The following is a 25664-nucleotide window of genomic DNA, read 5'->3' as shown; positions in this document are numbered from 1 at the left end:
TGCAATTTTGAAAATACTACCCCGACGATACCATAGAACACAATCGTAAACAGGGCTTAGATGCTATAACCTTTGAACAGATCCCATATGATGCTTGTTTAATTTGACTACAAACCCAAAGCAATACAACAATGTGAATACTGCAATGGATTCGACTCCTTGAATGATGAGAAGCCTCAAAGAGAACATACAACGTTTCAACCAACACTGGAAATGATTCATCAGCTTTTTCTATTGCCAAAGATCTCTAATATCTACTTCGTCTGGTGAGCCACACTGTGGTCAGGTGGGACTGCAACATGTCGCTAGTCCACCTTTGTTGTCGTGCATCCATGGTTCCTCCATTGGAATCGACGAGTTACAGTTTGGTTTTCTGCACCGGCCTGCAAAGCAATTGAGCACCATATAATTTAGGTAATGTCATACCAGTTCAAGCTAATGTACCCAAGATGTTGTTTGTATTCACTCTCTGCTGTGAAGGAAGCTGTTCAAGCTCCAAGCTGTGGAGCCACATTGCCTGCGGATCACTGCACCTACGTTCATCGGATTCTAGTTCACATTCTTGCATAGAATCTAGAAAGCAGATCAGGATATGCTCCCTTACTAATGTGTATGGCCACATGCACATGAGTACACTGCAGCTGACAAGAAACTAATAGTTTTTACTCTTGTTTTTGTGCTCCAATCGTATTAAGCATCCCCACAACTCTCTCCGAACGGTTCCAATTTTGGTATGCCTCGTAGACAAGCTTGACCTGCACAAAATTTAGACCCCCACATAAATAATTCTCTTCCTGCATGCTAATCATGGCAAATAAATCGATTCTAAGTCACGCTGTTACTCTTGACCTCACAAACTTCGCAAGTAGGGTTCAACTTGAGAGTGAGGCGTTTGATACAAGTATAAATCATCTCCCATTCTGCAGATCCTTACATGTCTTATTGTTTCTTCCCACTTCTTGTCTGACATATTTATAATCTGATTGACAGAGAAATTTATCTCATAAATGCATAAAGCACCGATTAAGATATTCAAAATTTTGAAGGCTTGGAATTGCTTGAGTTTTGGCTTACGTACATCTCGGAAGCGTTGCAGAGGTGTTGCCGATCAACAATTGAAAGCTTCAAGAAATCATGCATGGTCTTAATTCCAGCAGCATCCAGCCTCCTGTGAAATGCTCCATTCCTGCTAATATTGAGTAGCCTCCATGCTTCGTGATCAAGAGATGGGGGATGCGACTTCTGATTCACTGGAAGAAATACAAAGAACGGCAACGGTTAATCAATAAAGCACTGTAGAGACTATAAATCTTGCTATCTTGCTTCTGTGTTTTCTAAGTGAGGATATATATTATCAAATACTTGTTCCTTCCAGGAGAAATCAGATATACAAAAATAACAAAGTACAGCTATCACTAACAAAGCACAAACACTAGACTTACATTTGCTTCGATGATCGAAAACCTGGAAACTATTTGTTATTGCTTCTTTAATCCTTGGTCCTGCATAGCTGCCTGAAGAAACACAGACTCCTAGTCTAAATTTCCCATCCTTTACCCAACTCGAGTTATCGATGACCTGAAGTGTTCCAAAGGGAGCTATGCCTTGATGTAATGCGGCCTTGCTCTCTTCTAGAAGCAATGATCTCCTACTCTACCGTTCTTCTGATATGCTGCTTTGAACTTGTCAGTGTTCCAGTCCTGACTATTTTCTCTGGGGAAATATCCATCAAGGACCACTATTTCTACTTTGATAGGTGAGTGAAGCGAAAATACAGAACTCTGACCATGTTTGATTTGCATAAGGGAAACTTGGAGTTGATTATGATCATCGTATTTGATCACATCTTTGCTGAAGATTGGAAGTAAGAGTTTCTCTTTGTGAAGACAAGTTGCAAGTCTGATGCTGGCTGGACATCTTCAGTAGGCACAGATCTGCAGTGAAATTTGGTCCCTCCCGAGTTAAATAACAAACAGTAACACAAAATTCTCCTATGCCAACACACATTAACTGTCTGTTAAACAATTGGACCTTGGACTACAAGTTTGCATCCCTCTGTCTTTGAAGAGTTCCTAAGTTCAAATACTTGTGGCAGTGGTTTCAGGTGTTAGTCCCAATTGGACAATAAAAACTGAAGAGAAGAAAAAAATGAACAAGGTGACAGTCTAGATGGGCAATGGCTCCCTCCATTTTTATTAAAAATTACAGAGAAACAGTAAATACTTTATAATCAACATGATTGCACAAAAGTTAGGGTTTTACATGTCCTACCTTGCCAACTGACTAGTGTGAGCAATCCTGCCATGCCGTTTGCTTGCTGGCACATGATATTGTCAGTTTGATTTAAAATTTAAGGAATCACATGCTCCAGTTTCTCATTCATCTATATCAATTAGATAATGTTTTAAGAAATATTATGGAATGTAATCGATAGAATGAACTGTTTGAGCAATTTAAATAACCGCTGATACAAAATATTGAAAACTTCAGGAATCATGTGCTTCAGCTCCTCTTGCACCGATAGCACACAGATCAAACATGAATGAGCAAGCAATATTTTACAAGTGTTTTGACATATTTGAAACACAACCACTTATAAAATGCAGTATGCATCCTTAGAGAAAGTTATTGAATAATAACAAAAGCTTGGATTTCCTACTGAACACAAGCTTTGGACCAACTGTGCTCAAAATTAAGGAAAAAAAGAAGAGGAAGGTGAGTCAGTAATTATTCCATAAAATTTTAGCAACGATTAAAAAGATACCGTACCACTTTCCGAACCAAATCAGTTATTTCCATGCCAAAGTTACACCACTCTTGGAGCTTACGAAAGCTCTCTGCCCGGTAAATGGAGACAGAAGTCAGATAAACCTTGCCCTTATGAGATTATAATAAATGAAGCTGATCGCATAATCCACTAAATGCAAAAATCCTTATAAAATTAGCAAAAATATATTTGAAATATAGCGCACAACAGATCAAACCTACGTTCACTTATAAAATGCAGTATGCATCCCTAGAGAAAGTTATTGAATAATAACACAAGCTTGGATTTCCTACTGAACACAAGCTTTGGACCAACTGTGCTCAAAATTAAGGAAAAAAAGAAGAGGAAGGTGAGTCAGTAATTATTCCATAAAATTTTAGCATCGATTAAAAAGATGCCGTACCACTTTCCGAACCAAATCAGTTATTGCCATACCAAAGTTACACTACTCTCGGAGCTTACGAAAGCTCTCTGCCCAGTAAATGGAGACAGAAATCAGAAAAACCTTGCTCTTATGCGATAATAATAAATGAAGCTGATCGCATAATCCACTAAATGCAAAAATCCTTATAAAATTAGCAAAAATATATTTGAAATATAGCGCACAACAGATCAAACCTACGTTCACTTATAAAATGCAGTATGCATCCCTAGAGAAAGTTATTGAATAATAACACAAGCTTGGATTTCCTACTGAACACAAGCTTTGGGCCAACTGTGCTCAATATTAAAGAAAAGAAGAAGAGGAAGGTGAGTCAGTAATTATTCCTACAATTTTAGCATCGATTAAACAGATACCGTACCACTTTTCGAACTGAATCTTCCATCGCCATGTCAAAGTTACACCACTCTCGGAGCTTGCAAAAGCTCTCTGCCCAGTAAATGGAGACGGAAGTCAGATAAACCTCGATCTTATGCGGTCATAATAAATGAAACTGATTGCATAATCCACTAAATGCAAAAATCCTTCTTGCGTACTCTGTAAATCTGATAAAAAAACATACATAATCAAACAGGCAGAGATATGGAGCTTTAAGCAGAAAGTGGTTGTGTTAACAGATTGCTTAGGCTTCCAAAGAAGGCCTAGTCCTGATCCGCGTGGCCTCCGGATGATCCGACTTACTTATTCTCTGCAATCGAACTCAATAGGATAAGGTCAGGACAAATCGAATGAAAGAAAGAGGGGAGGAGAAGAACAAAACGTAATGTGAAGGGAGAAAGGATGAGTCTACAGTCATACAAGGAAGCAAACAAGGAAGCGTCGCAGCAGAGCTTCATGCTCTTCTCCTTTCTTGATGAAATTTCATGATGATTGTGGGGTTCATTGACGAAGAAGTTACCTCTTGCGAATGGCGAAGGAGTGTCTCGGTTTTTTCTTTTTCATAGAGGAAAAATACTATGGTTACCATATGTAACGGTTGTAGTCCTGCGCGGCTCGTGAGCAGGAGGTGCATGAACGAAACCCACCACCGACGACAAAGAGAGAAGGGGAGATGGATGATATCCGTGAAGGAGGTGTAGCGCTGCGTGCTTCGAATCGAAAAGCTCACGAATTGTCGGTTCCGAACTCCTCCTTCCCGGACACCTCCAAAACGCGGTGCTTCCTCTTCAGAGGGTGCCTCAGGATGCAGAGCAGCGATTCCCACATGTTGCGGTTCAGTGAGTCGCCCACGAACACCAATCTCTTCCCCCTCAACGCTCTGCATCTTCTTCCCCTTCAGCCTAAACGAATATGGTAGCATATGTACAAGTTACAATGCCATTGCACAAACTATCTCTCATCTTTCATCGACAACCATCTGTCATCTTTCATGCCAGTGCCATTCGATGAGAGATGAAAGAATAGGTTCTGATGGTGACCTAATAGTGTGAGAGCGACAGAGTCTCACGCTGCGCAGGTCGTGGACCGATGGAAACCCCTAGGGCATGGCGGGATCGGATCCGAGGGAGAGAGACGTCTGCGTCCGCCAGGGCGGCAGTATGGCGTCGGAGTCGAGGGTGCGTGCGTCGGAACGCCACTTGGGGTTGAGCTGGGTGGACCCGAGAGCACCAACCAACGCCGTCCTCCTCCCGCGGGCCCTTTTTAATTCGAGGCTTTCGAATGCGCGTGCACTTGGGGTTGAGCTGGGTGGAGCCGAGAGCACCAACCAACGCCGTCCTCCTCCCGCGTGCCCTTTTTAATTCGAGGCTTTCGAATGCGTTGGGTGCCGAGTTCGAGCCATTAGAATCCGAATGCGCTGGGTGCCGAGTTCGGGCCATTAGAATCGAAAGCTTTTGGAGCATTCTCATCTCTAGTTTGTCTTTCATGTTAAAGATTTTTCACGTAAATCTTGATATTCTATTTGATTATAATTCTATTTAATTAGACTATGTCTTGATATTCTATTTGATTATAATTCTATTTAATTAGACTATGTATTATAATCTGTTAATATTTATTCATATACAAATTTTTTTTCACTTTTTATTTCATCCCGTGTGATGCTAGTTCAAATCGATCGCTAACCCAAAGCAATATATGTTAGTGGCTATTCGATCGGGGTTATGCTAATACTGTAATGGAATCATCAACTCATTGAATGATGAGAAGCCTCGTAGAACATATAACGTTTTGACGCTGGAAATGAATTTGTACAAAATCAAATAACATCATAATCCACAGGTCAGCTTTTCCTATTGCCAATTATCTCCTATATTTATTTCACCTGGGGATTCTCCGGTGCCGCAAAACATGCTTGGACTCCATGCCAATTGAGAGCTGGGACTCCACAATGCGGCTGATCTACCTAGGTCGCCAAAATGATCTGACAATTTAAAGGTTAATTTCTCAATGTAGCAATGTCCCTAGTCACACAAACTAAAACATGTTTAGAAAAAGAAATTAATGGATGCTTACCACTTTGTTGTTGCGCTTCCATGGTTCCTCCATTGGAGTCCGACGGGTTCCGGTTTTGGTTTTCTGCACCGGCCTGCATAGCATTTGAGCACCATATAATTTAGTTAATGTCATAGCATTTGAGCACCATATACATCTTTATAAGCAATATATGTTAGTGGCTATTCACGGTCAGAGTTATGCGAATACTGTAATGGATTATGGATTCATCGACTTATAACGTTTTGACGCTGGAAATGAATTTGTACTAAATCAAATAACATCATAATCCACAGGTCAGCTTTTTCCTATTGCCAAATATGTCCTATATTTAGTTCACCTAGGGATTCTCCGGTGCCGCCAAACCAGCACGGACACTCAAAGCTGAGATTCCACAATGCGGCTGGTCCATCTTGGTCGCCAAGATGATCTGACAATTTAAAGGTCAATTTCTCAATGTAGCAATGTCCCTAGTCACACAAACTAAAACATGTTTAGAAAAAGAAATTAATGGATGCTTACCACTTTGTTGTTGCGCTTCCATGGTTCCTCCATTGGAGTCCGACGGGTTCCGCTTTTGGTTTTCTGCACCGGCCTGCATAGCATTTGAGCACCATATAATTTAGTTAATGGCATACCAGTTCAAGCTATAATGTACCCAAGATGTTGTTTGTATTTACTCTCTGCGGTGAAGGAAGCTGTTCAAGAACACACACAGAAGCTCCGAGTCGTGGAGTCACATTGCCGGCGGACAGCTCCCTCTGAGACCCATCTAGCGGATTACTACACATTGGTTCATCGGATTCTAGTCCACATTTTTTGATAGAATCTGGAAAACAGATCAGGATGTCCTCTCTTAATAATATGTATATAGCTAGTTATCTAACTATGAACATGCACATGAGTACACTGCTGCTGACAAGAAACATGTAGTTTATACTACTCTGTTTTTGTGCTCCAATCATAGAAGGCATCCCCGGAACTCTCTCCAACCGGTTCCAATTTTGGTATGCCTCAGTAGCATGCTGGACCTGCATAAAATTTAGACCCCCACATAAATAATTCTCTTCCTGCATGCTAATCATGGCAAATAAATCGATTCTAAGTCGGTGCATCCATCATCCTTACTGTCTCTTCTGAAGTGAGCTGTGTAAGAGCGATGCTCACGCCGTTCTTCCTGACTTCAACAACTTCGCAAATAGGATTCAACTTTACAGTGAAAGGAGGTTTATCATACAAGTATAAATCATCTCCCAGTCTGCAGGTCCTTGCATGTCCTATTGTTTCTTCCCACTTGTTGTCTGACATCTTTATAGTCTGATTGACAGAGAGAAATTTATGCCTCATAAATGCATAGAGCACCGATTAAGACATTCAAAATTTTGAAGGGTTGGAATTGCCTGAGTTTTGGCTTACGTACATCTCGGAGGCATTGCTGAGCAACAACCGAGAGCTTCAAGAAATCATGCACGGTCTTAATTCCAGCATCATCCAGCCTCCTGTGAATTGCTCCATTCCTGCCAATATTGAGTAGCCTCCATACTTCATGATCAAGAGATGGGGTTTGCGGCTTCTGATTGGCTGGAAGGCATACAAAGAAAGGCAACCATCGATCAATAAAGCACTGTAGAGACTATGAAACTCGCTATCTATCTAGCTTCTGTGTTTTCTAAGCGAGAATATATACGGTCAAATACTTGTTCCTTCCAGGAGAAATCAGATATACAAAAAATAAAGCTCTCACTAACAAAGCACAAACACTAGACTTACATTTGCTTCGATGGTCTAAAACCCGGAAACTTTCTGTTATCGCTTCTTTAATCCTTGGTCCTTTATAGCTGCCCGGAGAAACTCTGACTCCTAGTCTAAATTTCCCGGTCCTTACCCAACTCGAGTTATCAGTGACCTTAAGTGTTCCAAAGGAAGCTATGCCTTGACGTAATTGAGCCTTGCTCTCTCCCAGAAGCAATGATCTCTTATTCTCCCGTTTTTCTAATATGCTGCTATTGAACTCATCAGTGTTCCAGTCCTGACTATTTTCTCTGGGGAAACCTCCATCGAGGACCACTATTTCTACTTCGATAGGTGAGTGAAGCGAAAAAACACAACTCTGACCATGTTTGAATTGCATTAGTGACACTTGGAAATGATTATGATCCTTATCTTTGATCACATCTTCTCTGAAGCTTGGAAGTAAGAGTTTCTCTGTGAAGGCAAGTTGCAAGTCTGATGCTGGCTGGACGCCTTTGGTAGGCATGGATCTGCAGTCAAATTGTGTCCCTCCCGAGTTAAATAACAAACAGTAAGCACAAAATTCTCCTATGCCACCACACATTAACGGTTTGTTAACCAATTGGACCTCGGACTACCAGTTTGCATCTCTCGTCTTCGAAGAGATTCAAATACTTGTGGCAGTCGCTTCAGGTGTTAGCCTTAATTAATTGGTCAATAAAAACGACCAAGGTGACTGCCTATATGGACAATGGCTCCCTCCATTTTTCTTAAGATTTACAGAGATACAGTAAATACTTTATAATCAACATAATTGCACAAAAGTTAGGGTTTCACATGTCCTACCTTGGCAACTGACTATTGTGAGCAATTACCCCGTTCGCTTGCTTAGGCATGATATTGTTAGTTTGATTTAAAATTTGAGGAATCACATGCTTCGGTTTCTCATTCATCTGTTTCAATTAGATAATGGTTTAAGAAATATTATAGAACGTAATTGATAGAATGAACTGTTTGAGCAATTTAAATAACCTTTCTTTCCAACCGCTGAAACAAATCATTGAAAACTTCAGGAAACAAGCGCTTCAGCTCCTCTAGCGCCTATAGCACACAGATCAAACCTAAATGAGCAAACAATATTTAAGAAGTGTTTTGACATATTTGAAATATAACCACTCATAAAATGCAGTATGCATCCCTAGATAAAGTTATTGAATAATAACACAAGCGTGGATTTCCTACTTAACACAAGCTTTGCACCAACTGTGCTCAATATTAAAGAAAAGAGGAAGAGGAAGGTGAGTCAGTAATTATTCCATAACATTTTAGCATCGATTAGAAAGATACCGTACCACTTTCCGAACCAAATCAGTTATTGCCATGTCAAAGTTACACCACTCTCAGAACTTACAAAAGCCCTTTGCCCAGTAAATGGAGACAGAAATCAGATTAACCTTGATCTAATGCGATTATAATAAATGAAGCTGATCGCATAATCCACTAAATGCAAAAATCCTTATAAAATGAGCAAAAAATTTTGAAATATAGCACACAACAGATCAAACCTACGTTCACTTATACAATGCAGTATGCAGCCCTAGAGAAAGTTATTGAATAATAACACAAGCTTGGATTTCCTACTGAACACAAGATTTGGACCAACTGTGCTCAATATTAAGGAAAAGAAGAAGAGGAAAGTGAGTCAGTAATTATTCCATAAAATTTTAGAATCGATTAAAAAGATACCATACCACTTTTCGAACTGAATCTTCCATCGCCATGTCAAAGTTACACCACTCTTGGAGCTTGCAAAAGCTCTCTGCCCAGTAAATGGAGACTGGAAGTCAGATAAACCTCGCTCCTATGCGGTCATAATAAATGAAACTGATTGCATAATCCACTAAATGCAAAAATCCTTCTTGCGTCCTCTGTAAATCTGAGGAAAAAACATACATAATCAAACAGGCAGAGATATGGAGCTTTAAGCAGAAAGTGGTTGTGTTAACAGATTGCTTAGGCTTCCAAAGAAGTAGTCCTGATCCAAGTGGCCTCCGGATGAACCGACTTACTTATTCTCTGCAATCGAACTCAGTAATATAAGGTCAGGACAAAACGAATGAAAGGAAAAGGGGAGGAGAAGAACAAAACGTAATGAGAAGGGAGAAAGGATGAATCTACAGTCATACAAGGAAGCAAACAAGGAAGCGTCGCAGCAGAGCTTCATGCTCTTCTCCTTCCTTTATGAAATTTCATGATGAATGTGGGGTTCATCGACGAAGTTACCTCTTGCGAATGGCGGCAGAGTGTTTCTGTTTTTTATTTTTTATAGAGGAAAAATACTATGGTTAGCATATGTAACGGTTGTAGTCCTGCGCGGTTCGTGAGCAGGAGGTGCATGAACGAAACCCACCACCGCCAACAAAGAGAGAAGGGAAGATGGATGATATCCGTGAAGGAGGTGCAGCACTGCATGCTTCGAATCGAAAAGCTTACGAATTGTCGGTTCTGAACTCCTCCTTCCCGGACACCTCCAAAACGCGGTGCTTCCTCTTCAGAGGGTGCCTCAGGATGCAGAGCAGCGATTCCCACATGATGCGGTTCAGCGAGTCGCCCACGAACACCAATCTCTTCCCCCTCAACGCTCTGCATCTTCTTCCCCTTCAGCCTAAAGGAATATGGTAGCATATGTACAAGTTACAATGCCATTGCACAAACCATCTCTCATCTTTCATCGACAACCATCTTTCGTCTTCCATGCCAGTGCCACTCGATGAAAGACGAAATATTAGGTTCTGATGGTGACCCAGTCGACGAAAGATGAAAGTTGCGCAGGTGGTGGACCGATGGAAACCCCTAGGGCATGGCGGCATCGGATCCGAGGGAGAGAGACGTCTGCGTCCGCCAGTATGACATCGGAGTCGCGGGTGCGCGCGTCGGAACGCCACGGTCCAGTGTTGGGTGGAGCCGAGAGCACCAACGCCGTCCTCCATCCGCGCCTCTCGCCGCCGCTCCGTTCCCTTTTAATTCAACGCTTTCGATCGCGCTGGGTGACGAGTTCGGGCCATTAGACCCGACGGCCCATTTGGGGCCTTCCCATGATCGAGGCACATAGCCAATGATTCGGCCCCCAAATAATAATAATAATAATAATAATAATAATAATAATAATCGTATTTACCCTTCTCATCGTCATATACACGTGTCCATTTTAATGGTAAAACGCCTTCATTTTACTGCTGAGGAGCTTCAGGTCTGAGAAGAGGGAACAACTATACAATGTTTGATCATTAAACTGGCATCTCTTGTCTTGCATAGTTTCCTTAACAGAGGAACCACAAATGCTCACAAGAAACGATAAAATGTAAAAGGAAACAACTACATGTAACATAGCTTTCAGCAACACAAGTCTTGCTCTGCAGGGATGAAGACGGCAGCGTCAGCGACTCAGTCATCCCCAACCTTGTAAGACTCCACCGTGATCTCGGACAGCCACAATCCTGGGAAGAGAGACTGGCCAAAACATGTAAACCGAGACCGAGTCATTTATCAGTAACCCATGACGAACCACAAATATCATTTATTAGTTTATACATCATACATACCTGCATGCCAGCGCACATATGTACGTCAGAGATTATATATATATACATACATAGCAAAGCAAAGATAACATAAAGAGAGCTGTGAAATAATGCATTTATCGCTTGGCTACATATTATGCTTTTACCAAACATGTGGAGAGAATGTTCTGTCCGCCGGCCGGCCAACCAACGTGTGTGGCTTTTGTCTGGGACCCAGCCAACTGACCTCATGCGAGAATCGGTTCGCGATGCTTCCAATAGTTACCTGACACGTATCTGTGAGCTACGTACAAATACATGGGGAGAAATGCGTCCGTGTGTACGCGCGTAGGGACGTTTTGTCACCCGTAGAAGTAGCGCATCAGTGCTACAGGGAATAATGGAATCGAAATATGATATGTAGCGAAAAGAAAAAGGGTGGTTTAATTGGCGGAGAGGGTAACTAAAGAAATATTACCGGCCATAAAAGCATCGTAGGGAAATAAAACAGGGAAAAATTAGAAAGGCTTACGTCCAGCAGGCGCTGCACGGCCCGGGGTCGCTTTTTCGGCCGCCGCCGGGGCCGCGATCCCGTCACGGCATAGATGTCCTCCTCGATCTCCTCCGCCGTCAGCGACACCGTTAGTCCGCTCTTCCTCCTCTTATCCTCCTCGTCTGTCGCCAAGGTAAGCGCCCCCGCGCTGGCGCAACCCCCTTGGCCGTTCCCGTTCGTCGGCCGCCGCGCCCTCAGGTTCCACGGCCTCGCGGTCTCTCGCGCTGCCTCCGGAGTCTCCAGCTTCATCCGGTCCGCAGCATCCTGGAGATGGCCCATCAGCTTCGCTCTCAGCTCCTCCAACCCCCCGTCCTCGCCGCCGCCGCCGCCGCAGCTCCGTTGCCCCGCAGGGGACCCACGGCTACCGGATGGCGCCGCCTCCGAGCGGGTCCGATCTACGCCGTTCCGGTCGACGCTGCCGCGGCGGGGTATCCGCCGGTCGCCCCATCTCGGAAAGGGGAGACGGTGGCGGAGGTTGGCGTCCAGTTCGCTGGGCGGTGGGTCCTCCGCGGCCGCCATGGAACCGCCGCTCATCGCTCGACCGGGCGGCCACAGGATCCGCGCTTTCTACGGGAGCGGGGGTGCGAAGTCGGCGACGGTTACAGGCACCGCCGGTGGGAGAAACGACACAGAAAAGAGGGAGAGAACCGGTTGAGGGTGGAGAGTCGTCGAAGGTTTTAATGCCGGGTGTAAGGGCGTTTTGGGAAATTAAAAGCAAGGCTCGGTATCTGCTTAGAGACCGATCACCCGAAAAGATACCGAGGACGAAAGCGGGGTATGTCGGTTTTGTCTCGACGGGTCACAATTGTGGGTAGCCATCTCGGCGTCGCCACTACAAGCGTAAAGGAACCCAATCGGCAAAGGCAATGACTCGTTGGTTGACGCGTAGGCAATAAGGAGGTGATGAGGTCGCCGCTCTTGGACACACGTGAAATCCACGTGACACAGCCCTGTTGCTGGTAGGTGACGTGTTCCTACCCACAATTTTAATTTGCCTAAACTTATTCCCCAAAAAAACAAAAAAGAAAAGCTCATGCGACCTGAATTAATCAGATATATGGATAAAATACCTAAGCGTTTTATCCCCAAAAAAAAGACCAAAAAGAAGAGGTGAATAGTTGCGTAAAGTTGCACATCGCACTCTCATCCCATAGTAACTGTAACAGACATATAGTTGCAGAAAAGAACGCTAACTGAAAGCATCCTCAGAACCATCTTTCCAAGTATGCAAAGACCATTCAATTTGAAGTAAAATTCAGTGTCATTAAGCAGTCAGCTTAAAGCAATGGTGGTATGCTTGACAGTAATTTGGAACAATGGTGCCTCAGACGAGCGCACCATATAACTAAAATACAATTCAAAATTGTGGAAGACAGAGAACTACTGGCTTTAAATACATGAGGGGAAAGAACAATAGAGAAGATTATGAATTAAATGGTGTGCTGGAAGGGCTATGTAAAGATTCTAATGGCCACCAACCTCGGAGACTAAACACGGTGGCATCTTCGACATGTTTTCTGCACAGAAGAGTGCAAATTTGTTGAGATTTTCTGGAAGATAGATTGGACAGCAGAAGCATAAAAAGGATAACAGAAGCATTCACAAAGAAAATTCAATGGTATAGAACAAAGACATGGAATAACTAATCCAAGATAAAGCCAAATAAGAGTCTAATACACAACAAGAGCATGCCACATGCATTGCTTGCACAATGTTGAGAACTACATTCAGTGAAGCAACCTCTTCAGCTCATGTTATTTCCAGTATAAGATGTGATAATTGAGTAAAATTTGCAACAACATTTTAAAGGTGGAAAAGAAATCCCTTGTTATGCTATGATATATAGACTTAGCACCTTAACTTTTTTTATGGCAACTTCAATGTTATGTGTATATCTTCTTAGTTATCACCGAAGCAGTGGATAATAACATGCATTGTGGAGATGACAAGATTAGAAAGCCTTTGGTACCAATCATTGTCCCCATCTGCTTCAGCTTTATTATGGACCATATCCTTTCGAGTCACAACAGTCAATATGTCCATTTTCACTGTGACATTAGTTACGTGGACACCTCCATTTGAAGTTGAGCTTCTCAATCCCCATGATGCCCAAGATAACAACAAACACTCTTCACACATTTGCAGACAAACTGAAATGTTCTCTCAAGTCTCATCTTACTCTCAACCAAGGATTAGAAGACCGGTCAATATTAACCAGTCCAACCCGGAAAAAGGGATGTGGACCAGATGATTTAGCTTGATTTGATTTGAAACAGGGTTAGTGTCTGATAAACCCGACCAACCTGAACTAACCATCCGGTTTTAATCATTAAAACCGGATGCACCAGGTGGTTAACCTTCACCAACACCCAAATCCTTTTTTTAATTATTTAACAGCTTCTGACACGGTGCTGCTCGGGCACATCAACATTACCGCTCGGCTGTGTTGCTGCTTCCTCCACCCTGCTACAAGATATAGGCAGACATGCCTTCCTCTCTCACTCCCTCCAAAAGATTTCTGAATCAGCAGCATAGCCTCATGCTAGCAAGCAGCCAGAACTGCACATGCTGTTGGCATATGATACCACATGGTGGTGTGCCAGCCTAGGTGTAAGCTGGGGGAAAAAGAAGAACAAAGGAGAGAAAGGAAGAGACAAGAAGCCATAGGTAAAAAAGATATACTTACCTAGATCACCGGTATCAATGCTTCCTCTCATAACCAGCAGAAACCTTCTTAAGATTAAGTGGAATTTTGCTTATGCCTTTGAAATAAACCAAGAAAATCCCAAATTGGTTTCTAAACTACCATAGAAATTGACTGGTTGCAGATACTATTTAGTCTGCCAAAAATATCTGCAAGAAAAGGGATGAGTTATGCTAAAAACGGCACACTCACATTCCATGGACACATTCTAGGACTGGTAAGAATGGAAACCCTTGCTCTCCTCCTCCCTCCCTCTTGCTCTGTTTTGTTGCTTGCTCTTGCTCTTCCCTCGTCCCCTCCTTTCTTCCTTTTTTAAAATTAGAATTGGATAAAAGCTAATAGAAAAAAGGATCAGCTATAAGAATTTTCAGGACAGTAGATGAACAAAAAACATGAAAGAGCAGAGTTCAGGAACTGGGTGAAATAGGGCATCTTAAGTTGCCCCATCTTCTAACTTTTTTACCTAAGATAGCAGGAATGAACTATCGAAGGAAGTCAGACTTCCAAACTAAGTTCTAGCAGTAACTAATGTGTTTTGGATCACACGACTGATTCCAAAACCAGATACAATGGTACAAGAATATAACAAGCCTGACGAACTACTTTCCAGAACATATGACATTTATATATGATATTTCTAAAATATCTAAGATGCTAAACAGGCTTTAATAATTCAGAAGTTCTGCTAATAAATCATTTTATTCCAAAATTTTTAGTAGATGGTTCAAAAGCCTTCGATGAAAATACCATTTAATAACCATAAAAGTTTTCCATTATTATTTGCATGCAGAATCTTGTTTCCATCTAGAGCAGCCTATAATGTTTTCCAGTGGAGGTGATCACACCAAGTTCCAGCACATGAAAAATCATTTAAAAAAAAACAAACTCTAGATTGAAACATTTATAATTCAGGCTGCTGCCAGTGCCATCTTAGAGCACATATAAGTTTGTTTATTCATTTAGTTTCTTTGTCCAGAACTATACATGTTAGTACAAATTCCACCGAAGAGAATTAGGAAGACAAATACTAACCTTGACCTCCAACAAGATGACCTGAAGGATGCCTTCCTGTAACCAATGATTGAGCAAAAGAGTCCAGCTTGGTGATTTACTAGAAAGTACTCTATTCAAGACCTTAAAGCTTCATCAACATTGGAATCATAAAAGACACTGTCATCATCATCTTCAGAATCCAGAGAGGAATCTTCATATTCCATCTGCAATGCAGGATACTTTTTAAATAATGACAAATGACATGCACGTGACGGTATTAAGTTGCATTCCAACACATACGTTACTGGAGCATGAATCATCATCAGATTGAGTCTTCCAGTCATCAGCAACTATTAACTCGTCTTCTGAGATCCCCTGTACGAGTTAGAAAGTAATAAGAAAGTTAACGCAATCAATCAGTCAACAAGGAACAGATTTCGTGACATCAGAGAATAAAGATTTTCCAGTGTGGGCTATGTCAACTACAGCATTCATAATTTTTCCACCTATCAGAGTATATTGCCACTTCTCTTGGAAGTTCAAATTTATCTGAAGCCATTTGAGGCAAAGCATGTTTTAATAACACCAACATGACAAAATTTCTATATGTACTAGAATCTCTCCAGCTATTTTGACATCATGTACTAGCCACCTGATCAAAGACAAGATCAGGAAGACATGAACATCCTACTTGATCCTAGTCAGTTTTGGTAATGGAGTGCTCAAATAAAGTTGATAACTATGTAATAATTACAAACTTAAATACTGCACTTAATTTGGAAAAAAGATAACTGAATCATTATGCTCTCATTTTCATGATACTAGAGTTGACTATCCTTTCTTTGACATGCCTAACATATTATGCACCATCCAAGATAAAGGTGCCAATTAGAATTCTAAGTAGGAATGCAATTAAGTAAAGGCTTTTGTTTTCTGCAATAGCTTCAGAGAACATGAACTACTGGTCATGTTGATAGCCCTTCTCTATAAGCTTCAAAGGATATAACCTATTGTTCACCCTTCTATATAAGCTTAAAAAGATATAACCTATTGTTCATGCCAATTGCCTTCAGAGTTACCACAATGGAGATAATTACAGATCTAACAACTAGCAAGCTTCACAAGAATTTCCATGTTACTTTGGAGTCATGTTGTGGCCAAAAAGACAATCTCTGCAATTCTTACACCCTAGGTTTCCAAGGATTGCCAAAAGTTAACCTGGAACTATTAGTCGAACAGTTTGATTCCTCATATGTACTTTTTGCAAAGATGGGTATCTTTCTGTTTTCTGGTGGGCTGATGAACAAATAACCAAAAGACAGTGACACAAAATTTATTATTGGAAAATAGTAGAAGTTCAATTTATGATTTGTATATAATTTAGGTTTATATCAATTGCCTATATTGTAAAACATTATATTAATCAACATTTGACATTCAAAGGAGAGAGAAATGTAGCACTAAGGTTCTTGTACACATTATACACAGATTTATAAACCATATCCGTACTCCATTGTAAACATGTTATATCATGTTACGATCACATGATTTTTTAATTATTTTTTACAGGAAAAGTCCACCTAATACAGCATAGATAATTTCAGTCTTAACTGTTTCTTACTAAAGAGAATAATGACAATGGCACATACCACTTCCTCTTTCATCTGTTTTATGGTTTTCTCGAGCGCATCTATGTGTTGGCTAAGGGCCTGCAACAATAATTTAAGGCACAATAAAAATTAAGACTAGAATCTCAGGTAAACTGATGAAAATTGTATCTGAGAGACTGATAGGACCTCATTTTCTTGTAATTTTAGAAACAAGAAAATGAGCAAACCTCATGGCGCTGGATTGCTACAGCACGTTTTAATGCTTTTGCCTTCGTTAGAAGGTTTCTGGGCCGCAAGCTGATAGGCCGCTGATAATTCTTCCCACGATAATAAATAAGTGCAAAACCTTTGGGGACACTCTCAATTGCCACTAAAATCCCCCCACTCTCATATTCCAAAAGTCGTGCGGTGTCCTCAACGAAAGATAAGGTCTTCTGCTTTGATATTAATTTCACTAATTCTCTATGCTTCCAATGCAAGTGCATATTTTCAATTACACCATCAAAAACACCACGAATTCCTGTATATGGGTACGAAGAATGATAAGGCTAAAAGTTGGAAGCAATAATTCCACAAATGTAACAGAAACTGACCAAGAGGAAGATATGCCTTCATCCGCAAACCAATCCTGCGAAACACGGATCGTTCCTCATCGGTGATTGTTTCCTGGTCATTAGATGGGTTCACCGGAACCATGGATGCTTCAATCTTAGCGAGCAGTTTCTCAGCTCTTAACTTCTTTGCTTGAGCCTGCCCATGCAGTGACAAAAGAAACATTCAGCCTGAATACTATAGAATTCTTAAAAGGAGAAAAACAACCAAGAAAGGTAGCAGAAATCACAAATAAAATATCATAATACTAAAACTTTATACCCCAGATGGTGCAACTTGCACAAATGTCAAAAGAAAATTACATCACAAAAGCAGGCATAAAAAATTTACAGCAGATGCAGGTATATGTAGCATATGCCACACCAACAGAAAAAGAACAATTCCATATTGATCGTCTGACAGCAACAAGAAACATGGACTACTTGATTATTCAGGTTCGCAGGCAGATTACTTTTACTCAATAAAAAAAACAGATTTAATAAATTTAAAAAGAGTCAACACTTATAAGTTTCAAGAAAGCATATCCATCAAGTGGCCATAGAGGGAGATAACTTACAACAGAAAGCTTTTGTTCAATTTTCCTAAACAGCTTGGTTCTTTCAGATCTTAAAGCTTCTTTTTTCATTGCATCACGTTCTTCAGAGGATATATCTCTTCCCCACCGTGCCTGAGCCTCAAGAAATTCAGCCAAAGTACCAACAGGTGCATGCTCCTCAAGTGCATCCACACAAGGTTCTCCAATCATGCTTTTGCGCATTTGCTCCTCAGCATCTTGAATTTCCTTTGTTAGTTCCTCTCTTTCAGCCAAAGCAGTGGCGACAGTTGTTGGAATAAAATCCTTCCCACGATAAATTACAATGTAATATTTGTTTCTGAGCAGCAGGATTCCTCCAGTCAAAGCCTATAATACAGTGTGACAATTTAGGCATCAACCATGGTTTTGAGCAACAAAGAGAAACGTTCATCCTATGCATCTCCTCATAATTTTTCCAATTTTCCCAATCAGTAAGACAACAATGCATTACCACACAATTTTATAAGGCACCAGTTGACTGCAATATGTGCAGATTTATTAATAAAGCTAGTGTATCATTTAGTGAGAAATATTTCATGTAAAGCTTTTCAAGACAACAATAAACTTCAAAGGAGACCAAAAATATGCAGAACAGCATATCATTCTTCCTATTGGATTTGTAGTAAGCTGAGGGATAGTGTTAGCTCTGTAAGAGATGAGAGAAAATCATTAAGCCATTTCAAAAAAGAAATGCCACAAGGAGGAATCACAAATGATCAGGATAGAGGAAAATCAGAAAAATAGATAACCACTTGATACATAGGATCTAGCCAATGGTGGAATATCTGGAAAAAATGGGAGGCTATGTGGTTAACATCATCCAGAAGGCTGGAACTGGAAGACTTAAAAACTACAAAAAAAACATTATAGAACAGCAATCATGACAACCACAGGAGAGAAAAAGAAAAAGAAAAAGATATTCATGTACAGGTATTCACTAAAATAATCACATGAGAAAAAAAAGATCAATGAACTGTTTGAAGTTTGAAGGAAGCCACAACTATTTTCTCAAACAAGATTGTACAGTATAAAGAAGCCTCTGAGTGGACCAAAAGGCCTTACAGAAAAAAAAAAAAAGCCTGAATATGCTATAAACTTAACTAGGTTCAACATTAGATCAGGCTTGGGAACCTCAAGCTTGATTCAGTAAAGGCATGTAAAATGCTTGTCCTATGAAACTATTTTAAAGTTTAGACTTCCATAGTGAGTATCACAGACCACAAATTTAAGATGAAGCAATAAATCTAGGGTCCAAAGGAGCATACCTCCATGTGAAAAAATGAAAGTATATGTCAAGGAACATGCCTTCAATTTAAAAGATAAACAATTAAGCTAATTATCATGATTCAGGTCTAAGAATATAAAGATGGATACATAAACATGGAGGAAAATGACTGAAGACAACTAAAAGTATACTAACCTTCAGCTCTTCAGCCATAAGTTTGTTGTTTGTATTTTGAATTCCCCGTTTAACAGCAATTTTCACAACCAAACTTTTTTCCCAAAGTTTCAGAATAGCAGCTGCCAAACCATGATGGTGTCTGTTTCTCCCTTTACCAAAAAAAAAGTTGAGGTAGTAGCATGAGCATGCAAGAGGCAACAAAGAAACAAGATCAACACAAAGCCAATTTTAATTTGGACTAAGCATACCAAGGGCAAAATGAGAAGGAAGAGTCCTTGCTAGCTTTCTCAAATTGGTCATCTCTGAATTATTGAGTCGTGACCGCATACCAGTAGGAAGAAGTCTAAATGGTGTTTTAAAGCCAGGAATATTTTGAGGCAACAAATCAGCATCAACAGGCAAAATTCCAGTTCCCCACCAATCAACAAATCGAGGACCTAACCCATCAAGCAAGCCATTGTACTCTGCTTCCTCCTCTGTCATGTTTTCATCACATTCAAGGTTCATTTCAGATGGTTTTGGCTGTTCAGTTTTTGAGGAAGTAACACAATTATCATCCTCGACCAACTTTGTGGTATTTGGAACATCTGGAATGAATAGTGACTCAGTTTCATGTGATAATCCTGTAGAATTGGATTGAGCATCTAAAGATTGAGATCTAGAAGGACGCTTGTAGTTGCTCCCTCGAAAGACCACCATGACACTTCCAGACCTCCAAATAACCAATCCTCCAGTGCGACGCTGTTCATGATAAGATGATTTGTTTTAGGCCATCTCAGTTCTCAAACAGAGGTACAAATTCAAATGTAGCCTTCATGGATACAGAAATTATTTGTTACACTAACAATTGAGCAAGGTAGATGGATCAAGATGAAATTACTACAGAGGCACTTATTGTTATATTACCACTGGATATCAGCAACAGCTTTCCCCTTTTAATGGCTTATTTTGCATTCAAATGAAGTAATAGCAACAATACATCAGGAATGTAGATTAAGAAGTAACGCCAAGGTATGCTTCAAAACTCATATGAACCACGAAAACCAAATTTTTAAGAAGGGGCTAGGTATATTTGAAATTGATATTCTCAGAACTGAAACTTAGTAAGAGGCCTCCACGCTCTTTAGCACAAGACTTTGAGTCACTATCAAGGCATCTTGCAAGTGTATCGTATTCCATGAATATGATTGATGACAATTTTAGTAATCAAGGTGAATTCTTCTGTGCATCTACCACCATAGCAATATGATTCTTTAATATGGATGTCTGACACTATTTTTAGATTATTATCCAACACATCTGAGCCTAGGAAAATCCAGTATCATTTTAATTTATTCAGTATTTAAGAAAATTTATTATCTCATTCAGTTTTTAGCAACTTGTTACCTTAGTCACAAGAAGCAGTAATTTTTCATCATAGGCAAATATGGAGTTAGTTATAATCCATGTACTAGGGGAGATAATATGTCTAAGAAACGAAATATCTAGTTATATCTTCTTTGAGATCCATTTGCAACTAGATGCATGGCAAGCACCCTGATTGGCACTCAACAAAGCTTGGTACCGAACATCTAAGTTAACTTTAGTTTGTTTTAGTTCCTACTTATTCGGTCATTCTTCAAACCAGAGACAGTGAACAAGTTTCTTGTCGATTATCTCCTCTGTCGAGTCATGAATTGAACGTAGAATAAAAAATTCGTTGAATCCTTTAGATCAAAATGCCACCTCCACTGAACTAAACAGTTAGCCAAATCTAAAACCTATAACTTGGCAGCATACGGCAAACAGCAAGATGCAAAACTAGATAACTGTAATGATATTGCTAATTGAAGCAGGTCAAAAAACAACTATAATCAGGAAAAAAACACATTTTGCCTTCGATTGTGTAAAAGGACAAAAAATTTAACCAACCTCGACAAGCTCATGAGCTGTCTTCATGTCGTTGGCTAATGTCTCATGAAACTTGAGCCGAACCAACTCCGACTTCCTCCATGCATCATGAATCTTCTCGGTGATGGCCTGTGTGACACCTGCCTTGGGCACCGTGATCCTCTCCCTCAGCATGATCCCCAGACGCCGGAGCCTCCGTAGCTCCGAGTCCTCTATCGTCAGCTCTGCCAATGTCGGCGCCCTCACCCTCTTCCGCTTCGCATCCCTCCCGTCCTTTTCCTTGGCAAACCCTCCGTGGTCTTCCCTCTCCCACGGAAGGAGCGTCCGACCCATATCGAGCGACTTATCTGGCCGGTTCCAGCTCCGCTCCAGAAGTTCCCCCAATCTCTCATCCCCGCACAAAGTTGGTTCATTAGTGCTTTCACCCTCATACTCGTCATCATCGGAGTCGAGCCCAAGGTTCCGAAGCCGATATACGATCCTCTCGATGGCGCCGCCTCGACCAGCGTCGGGCTCAGCTGGCTTTCTCTCCGGAGATGGCGGCGATGGCGAGGGATCAGGAGGAGCCCACTGCTGGAGCCAGGGCGCGGATGGGAGCCGGGAGCGGACAGGGGTTCTGGGATTAGCATTGGCCTGCCTGTCGTCGTCATCCCGCGAGTTCCTGCGGTGTCTGGGAGAGCGGCGAGAGTCAGAGTCGCCGCCCCCGCTCTCGGCTAGGCGGAGGGAAGAGGTGGAGGATGCGGCAGCGGAAAAAATGAGGCGGCGGAAGCGGCCGCGGATGAGGGAGAGGGACAGCACGAGGGAGGGGCGAGAGCAGAGGGGGAGAGGGTTGTGAAAGGAGAGCTCCGAGATTTTGGCGGCGGGGAGGAGAGCCATGTCTCTCTGCTTCTTGCTTCTCCTACTTCTTGAGATGCTCACAAGCTGTTCGAGGTTTTGCTCGAAGGGGAACGAGAGAAGACGAGCAGCGCCATGAGAGGCGCGACAGGATAAGGATGCGGCTGAAGGAGACGGGGGATATTTTGTGGTAGCGTTTCTGATCTGGTTAAAATAACGTTTACCGTTATATAATTGTAGCGTCGGTACCAAAACCGTTATATTTATCTTGCGGTAATACTAATACCGTTATATTGTTGTGATCCAATTCCAACGACAGGCGGGCGCTTCCTTCCGTCCCCAACACAAACCCTAAGGAGCGGCTATGGCGGTGGAAGGAGATCCGAGAGCCTCGGCAAATAAATCACTCGGGGATGCTGTGGATGATCTGCCCATCTTCAACGTCGACAATCTCCAGAGCAACATTAAGTCGATCTACTATAGGTAACCCTCCCAAAACGCATCATGCTCATGCTTGCTCTCGTGGATCCTTGGGTCCTCCGAAGAACAAACTTGTATGAGTTTCTTATTCCTTTTCGTCACGTAGAAGTAATACGTGATGTAAGCTATGGTGTTAAAATTGGATCCCTAATGACATTAGTGGCAGCCGAATGATCATGAATGTAATGGAAAACCTCTTTACATGATGAGCAGATACTATAGAACCTCCAATTGTTTTTGGGTGTGAAGAAAGAAGAAGAACCGGCAAAAAATGTAGACGAATTAGATGTAAGAGATTTTATTGTACTGATGTGTGTCATCGTTAATATCTGGTGTTTGAAGGACAATTAGTCTTAAAGCAGATTGATGACCAGATATGCCTGTTGTTTCAAGTGCAAGTTCTACCATAATTATTGTTCTTAGACAAATAGATATATAGCATGTTTGTTTCTTTTCTTTTCCATTTCCTTTGACCATATTGTCTATATCAAAACATATGCCATAATCATACAAACGTTTAGCTTAGACTGATAACACTGCTTAAAAAAGGGCCTTTGACAGAAAGGAACATGACACCTTATAATTAGTCTATCATAGGAGAATCCCACCAATGCAACAAAAGAAGATAAATGTTTTTATTCTATTGCAAGTTCAGATTCAGTTTGCTTCTTGCACATTATTGTTGACCATGTAATAAGATAGTCGATGGACTGAGCCATTTTGTACTTCTTACTGCAGTCGTACCTTCTTGTCCATCATTGGTGGAGTGATTGCTGGAATATGGGGATTTACAGGCTTGACAGGCTTCATCTTTTATTTCATAGTGATGGCAGTTGCTTCTCTCAGTCTCGCAGCCAAAGCAAAATTTTCTGTCCATGCATACTTCGACTCTTGGAGCAGGATTTTGGTTGATGGGATTTTTGGTGGCCTCATGGTAAACAATCTAAGAAGTTTATTATTGTGCTCAAGTTTGTTTTAGTGCTTTTGGTTTTGCTATTTTCTTGCCGTTGGAAGTTCTTCCCTATATGAAGAAAGATGTTCAGAGGACTAACATTCAGTCCTGGAATAGCGCAGAATCAAAATTTAAAATAAGAACTGAAATTGTTATTGTAACCTACTTGCAACCTAACATAATCTGAAAGGAGTAGCAATCAGTGTTTACCATGAGGTCTTATTCATCCATCAAACATGTTAGTTCTTGTGGTGTCTTGCCTGCCTGCACCACAGGCGTTGACCAAGGGCCTTCTTTTGCCACTTGGAAAGAAAATCTATTTAAAAATGAAACTGTTGCTATATAATTATGGCCTTGGCAACTGAACTTGGTGGTGATGCTGTACCATGAGCATGGGAAGCAAAGGCATTTTCTCTTCCATTAGTTGGAACAGAATGAAGGAAGGATCACAGAGTTGAAGACTAATGGTGAAGTCATAGAGGCAAGGAAGAGATACCCTAGACTTATCATGCTGGACGACATAAAAATATATACCAAGTCTATTTCATGACACTGCTATAAGTCTAAATCCCAAACCGGTGCAACTTTTTTTATAATCCTGGTCATCGTTTTTTTTTTTCCACTCCAATCTATGGAAAAGACCATGGCAGACTGGGCACCATAAGGTGGTTTCATCTGTGTTAAATGAGATTCATCTATCATGACTTAGCCAGGCTTGCCTGATTGCCAGTTTAGACAAAGTCGGGTATTTGCTATATTTTGCTTTCATCCAGGATGAGACATTGTTTATTTAGTTAAGGCTTCTGGTGATGGATATTAAGAATTTTTTGCTTCTAATAATATTTGCAGCATGCTACATTTTATTCCCAATTTCAATTTGCATGTCATGTTTCCATCTCTCAGACATTTGCTTACAACTGTTTTATTATCTTTTCCCTTCACTGTTATGATGTTTCACTAACACTTTCTTTTTAAATGTATTTGCAGTCTTTTGTGCTGTTCTGGACGTATCCTTTTATCTATAAATTCAGTTATATGCTATTACTAGTGCTTTTGAAAATTACCGACTTTTTCTGACAGTTTGGTCTCAACCATTGTTTGTCTTGCTGTTTTAATCTTATTCTATATATTAATAATTCTTAAAACAAATGACAGATATGCTCTAGTAGGTCAATGTGGTGGACAGGCTTTGTTATTTTCCTGATTTTAGGATAAACCATCTATGAACAATTAGTATCATCTTTAGAATCAATCTAATGTTAAGTGGCCTTGAATACTGAAGATGTTAAACTGATCTAAAAGGTTAATATCTGGCTTCGAGGAGAACAATTTGTAGGTAATTTCCCTGAGAACCTTCCAGAGTAGATACTCTCACAACCCTTCGAGTTTGCCATTATGGAGTTTTTGTGATGATACATGAGAAGTTGTTTGCCAAAATCTTGCATGTTGTGATTTATATTTTTAAAGTTATTTACGTATATGTTTTGGCTATAAAAGTGAACTATTTATTCGGACTACAACATGACTTTTATTAGTGAGCATTCTGTTGTTCTGCCAATAAGTCACAAACTAGAAGTTACATATATCATATGCACGGCTTTCCTTGGTCTTGTGAAGTCCAACCTTGACATATCCAGATTTGCGTATGACATCGTTCATATATTTTGAAGAAGACAACATTTCGGTGATTTTGGAAGGTGTCTTGGAGCATTCAAGGATTCTTCTTTTATTTACCTTCTTCGAGCTACACTTATCTTCACGACTCTCGACCTCTTATGCGGTGGAAACTTTTCTGTTAACCTTTTAAGATACATACAGTTTTTTTTTTTTTTTTCCGGTTAATCTACTACTTACTCAATGCTGCGAAGACTGCAGCAAGTCTTCATAGTGCTTTGGATAATTGATTCTGCTTATTCGAGTGATTTGGTTTCTGCTTCTGGTTGGTGCTCTTTTGTGAAGGTTTTGCTAGATAATCTTCCAGTGAGAGAGACATTAGCGTCGAACAGTGAATGTTTTATATTAATATATCATGATTTCTCAAACCCACTTGAATTTTTACATGTTTTACATGTAGACTGATCATGATCGAAATCGAACTAGGTAAATGGTTCGGTTGTTGGTTTGGTT

At 40.8% G+C, this 25664-nt stretch overlaps 4 protein-coding genes and 1 long non-coding RNA gene across 24 annotated transcripts; 1 reads left to right on the top strand and 4 right to left on the bottom strand.

Moving 5' to 3' along the window:
- LOC135633469 (uncharacterized) lies at positions 1-4603 on the bottom strand. 7 transcript variants are annotated; one of them, XR_010495020.1, is made up of 6 exons: positions 4008-4603; positions 3571-3897; positions 1443-2383; positions 1079-1250; positions 850-979; positions 1-755 (listed from the first exon to the last, which is right to left on the bottom strand). It is a non-coding gene; the product is annotated as an uncharacterized LOC135633469 (long non-coding RNA). The 7 variants fall into 7 exon arrangements; XR_010495021.1 differs by having other exon boundaries at positions 3-755; positions 1443-1934; positions 2032-2383; positions 3571-4603; XR_010495019.1 differs by having other exon boundaries at positions 3-755; positions 3571-3638; positions 3772-4603.
- Positions 4604-5323: 720 nt separating this feature from the next.
- Positions 5324-10411, bottom strand: LOC103979524 (protein SAR DEFICIENT 1-like). 9 transcript variants are annotated; one of them, XM_065142784.1, is made up of 15 exons: positions 9784-10411; positions 9560-9682; positions 9327-9449; positions 9125-9192; positions 8406-8474; positions 8220-8326; positions 7413-7903; positions 7063-7223; positions 6771-6959; positions 6583-6673; positions 6323-6471; positions 6165-6237; positions 5983-6072; positions 5664-5736; positions 5433-5571 (listed from the first exon to the last, which is right to left on the bottom strand). In XM_065142784.1, coding segments are annotated over exons 4-15 (1524 nt in total). In that variant the 5' UTR covers positions 9155-9192; positions 9327-9449; positions 9560-9682; positions 9784-10411; the 3' UTR covers positions 5433-5570. The 9 variants fall into 9 exon arrangements, with proteins under 9 accessions (XP_064998859.1, XP_064998856.1, XP_064998861.1 ...); XM_065142789.1 differs by having other exon boundaries at positions 8406-8494; positions 9784-10409; XM_065142785.1 differs by having other exon boundaries at positions 9125-9449; positions 9867-10411.
- A 215-nt stretch (positions 10412-10626) lies between these two features.
- On the bottom strand, positions 10627-12346 carry LOC135633034 (uncharacterized). Of its 3 annotated transcripts, none has more exons than XR_010494880.1 (2): positions 11101-12339; positions 10627-10883 (listed from the first exon to the last, which is right to left on the bottom strand). XR_010494880.1 is itself a non-coding variant. In XM_065142082.1 (2 exons), the coding sequence occupies exons 1-2, from the start codon at positions 12018-12020 to the stop codon at positions 11316-11318; spliced, it is 561 nt and encodes a 186-aa protein (XP_064998154.1). In that variant the 5' UTR covers positions 12021-12346; the 3' UTR covers positions 10627-11315. The 3 variants fall into 3 exon arrangements, 2 of the variants coding, with proteins under 2 accessions (XP_064998154.1, XP_064998153.1); XM_065142082.1 differs by having other exon boundaries at positions 10627-11321; positions 11466-12346; XM_065142081.1 differs by having other exon boundaries at positions 11466-12342.
- Positions 12347-12700: 354 nt separating this feature from the next.
- Positions 12701-22286, bottom strand: LOC135633033 (CRM-domain containing factor CFM3, chloroplastic/mitochondrial-like). 4 transcript variants are annotated; one of them, XM_065142078.1, is made up of 11 exons: positions 21293-22286; positions 19630-20122; positions 19400-19530; positions 17962-18306; positions 17387-17543; positions 17021-17313; positions 16833-16892; positions 15484-15558; positions 15223-15407; positions 14383-14525; positions 12701-13003 (listed from the first exon to the last, which is right to left on the bottom strand). In XM_065142078.1, exons 1-9 carry the CDS (start codon positions 22145-22147, stop codon positions 15318-15320), a joined length of 2499 nt encoding a protein of 832 aa, XP_064998150.1. In that variant the 5' UTR covers positions 22148-22286; the 3' UTR covers positions 12701-13003; positions 14383-14525; positions 15223-15317. The 4 variants fall into 4 exon arrangements, with proteins under 4 accessions (XP_064998150.1, XP_064998151.1, XP_064998152.1 ...); XM_065142079.1 differs by having other exon boundaries at positions 14383-14497; XM_065142080.1 differs by having other exon boundaries at positions 14383-14493.
- A 116-nt stretch (positions 22287-22402) lies between these two features.
- Positions 22403-25422, top strand: LOC135632943 (uncharacterized). Its single transcript, XM_065141860.1, has 4 exons — positions 22403-22588; positions 23324-23519; positions 24525-24544; positions 25175-25422. The coding sequence occupies exons 1-4, from the start codon at positions 22470-22472 to the stop codon at positions 25203-25205; spliced, it is 366 nt and encodes a 121-aa protein (XP_064997932.1). The 5' UTR covers positions 22403-22469; the 3' UTR covers positions 25206-25422.
- The last annotated feature ends 242 nt before the right edge of the window (positions 25423-25664 follow it).

This window comes from Musa acuminata, chromosome BXJ3-3, assembly GCF_036884655.1.
Source record: "Musa acuminata AAA Group cultivar baxijiao chromosome BXJ3-3, Cavendish_Baxijiao_AAA, whole genome shotgun sequence".
Classification (NCBI taxonomy): domain Eukaryota; kingdom Viridiplantae; phylum Streptophyta; class Magnoliopsida; order Zingiberales; family Musaceae; genus Musa; species Musa acuminata.
This window is presented reverse-complemented; position numbering and strand designations above follow the sequence as displayed.

What these genes read in the sequence shown, in the direction of transcription:
- LOC135633033 (XM_065142078.1), bottom strand. Translation starts at nt 22,147, where the DNA reads ATGGCTCTCCTCCCCGCCGCCAAAATCTCGGAGCTCTCCTTTCACAAC. An exon ending in TTGAACAAAAGCTTTCTGTT is followed by an intron (nt 17,544 to 17,961) that starts GTAAGTTATCTC and finishes CTGCATGGGCAG; the next exon opens with GCTCAAGCAAAGAAGTTAAG. An exon ending in TAGCAATCCAGCGCCATGAG is followed by an intron (nt 16,893 to 17,020) that starts GTTTGCTCATTT and finishes TTATTGTTGCAG; the next exon opens with GCCCTTAGCCAACACATAGA.
- LOC135632943 (XM_065141860.1), top strand. Translation starts at nt 22,470, where the DNA reads ATGGCGGTGGAAGGAGATCCGAGAGCCTCGGCAAATAAATCACTCGGG. An exon ending in ATTAAGTCGATCTACTATAG is followed by an intron (nt 22,589 to 23,323) that starts GTAACCCTCCCA and finishes TTCTTACTGCAG; the next exon opens with TCGTACCTTCTTGTCCATCA. An exon ending in GGATTTTTGGTGGCCTCATG is followed by an intron (nt 23,520 to 24,524) that starts GTAAACAATCTA and finishes ATGTATTTGCAG; the next exon opens with TCTTTTGTGCTGTTCTGGAC.
- LOC135633034 (XM_065142081.1), bottom strand. Translation starts at nt 12,020, where the DNA reads ATGAGCGGCGGTTCCATGGCGGCCGCGGAGGACCCACCGCCCAGCGAA. An exon ending in CCGTGCAGCGCCTGCTGGAC is followed by an intron (nt 10,884 to 11,465) that starts GTAAGCCTTTCT and finishes TGTTTTGGCCAG; the next exon opens with TCTCTCTTCCCAGGATTGTG.
- LOC103979524 (XM_065142784.1), bottom strand. Translation starts at nt 9,154, where the DNA reads ATGGCGATGGAAGATTCAGTTCGAAAAGTG. An exon ending in TTTAGACCATCGAAGCAAAT is followed by an intron (nt 7,224 to 7,412) that starts GTAAGTCTAGTG and finishes TATGCCTTCCAG; the next exon opens with CCAATCAGAAGCCGCAAACC. An exon ending in AGCTCACTTCAGAAGAGACA is followed by an intron (nt 6,674 to 6,770) that starts GTAAGGATGATG and finishes AATTTTATGCAG; the next exon opens with GTCCAGCATGCTACTGAGGC.